The sequence below is a fragment of the Suricata suricatta genome, chromosome 1 (assembly GCF_006229205.1).
Source record: "Suricata suricatta isolate VVHF042 chromosome 1, meerkat_22Aug2017_6uvM2_HiC, whole genome shotgun sequence".
NCBI classification, from domain to species: Eukaryota; Metazoa; Chordata; class Mammalia; order Carnivora; family Herpestidae; genus Suricata; species Suricata suricatta.
The window spans coordinates 190,036,701-190,037,977 of NC_043700.1; the positions used below are offsets into that span (position 1 = coordinate 190,036,701).

Here is a 1,277-nt window from a genome sequence, read left to right on the forward strand (position 1 = left end):
CAGGAACACAGGGACCCTGGGCGTGATGCGGCCGCGGCCCGGGGGCTCCCCGAGGCAGCGCCCCGTCTGAAAGAAATAGCCGTGCCCTCCTGCGTCTCTGGCCTCGCTCCACTCTCTCCTCCTGGCCCCTGGTGCCTCTCACGTGTATGTTTGGCAGCTTGCCTCCCAGGCTCCTGTCACTCGGGGACCCCCCGGGGGGACTCACAAGCACTCAGGGGTCCTCTCTGCCCAGCCCCAGCCGTGACTGTGTCCCGTCGGAGGGAGCCTGGGGCTGGAACGTGCACTGGGCATCCCTCCTCCAGCCTCTGCGCAGACTTTCTCTGGCTGCACCGGTTCCCAGGGAGACGGGTGCTGTTCTGCACCCAACGCTCTGACCTCGGGTCGAGGCCGAGAGCCCCCGGGCTGGTAGCTCCATCCCAGGCTTGGGCCGTTTCCAGGTGTCCCTAGCCCTGGTTGGGCTTCCCTCCCTCCGGGTCTTGGAGCCGCACCGGACCTGCACCCGCCCCCCCCCCTCCAACTCCTTCCTTGGCTCTCACAGCACCGCCCCTGCGCCCTCACTTCTGTGCCTCTCCGCCTCCTTCGCAGCCTGTTGTGACCCCCACCTTCTCCTTCTGGCCTCTGGCAGGGGACGCAGGCCCGCCCTCTTCCCACCGCACACCCTGCCCCAGACCTAGAGCCTTGGGGCGCCTGGAGGGCCCTGAGCCACGTCTGCAACCCCGCTGCGCATTCCAAAAAGCGCATCAAGCTCCCGGGACAGACCAGACCCTGTGCTCCTCGCCGGGGAACTGGAGGGACAAGACAGAGGTCCAGCAGGGGAGACGGCCAGAGACCAAGGAAATCCAGAAGTCATCCTAGGCTAGAAGCCGTGGGACAAGTAACCAGGGGCGAGGCAGAAAGAGGGGGGTGCCGGAGTCTGATGGGAGTGAGGGCATCAGTCATGGGGGGGGGTGCTCCCAGAGGAGGGGACGGCAGGTGCAAGGACCCTGGGGCAGGCGCATGGCTAGTGTGGTCAGGAAATGGTGGGGAGCCAGCGGGAGCAGAGTGAGTGGGGGCAGAGAGGAGTCTGGGGTCAGAGAGCTGATTGGGGCAGAGTCTGGGGGCGTGTGAGCACTGGAAGGTGCTGAGGAGCAGGGTGTGTGATCAGCTTGCTTTCTCGGGGGTCTCTCCGGTTGCCCACGGGGACACAGTGGGTCTGGGGGCGCAGAATCCGGGGGAGCAGCCGGAGGCACTCGCAGTGAGCTGGGAGATGGTGTTGGGGGCTGGTGGCAGCACGGGAC

At 66.8% G+C, this 1,277-nt stretch overlaps 1 protein-coding gene across 1 annotated transcript in view; it reads right to left on the reverse strand.

The window, feature by feature from the left end:
- Positions 1-1,277, reverse strand: part of PPP2R2C (protein phosphatase 2 regulatory subunit Bgamma) — a 126,799-nt gene that overhangs the window by 8,777 nt on the left and 116,745 nt on the right. Inside the window, exon 9 of the mRNA XM_029952490.1 lies at positions 760-785. Coding sequence (XP_029808350.1) covers positions 760-785 — 26 coding nt within the window. The remainder of the gene's footprint in view (positions 1-759; positions 786-1,277) is intronic.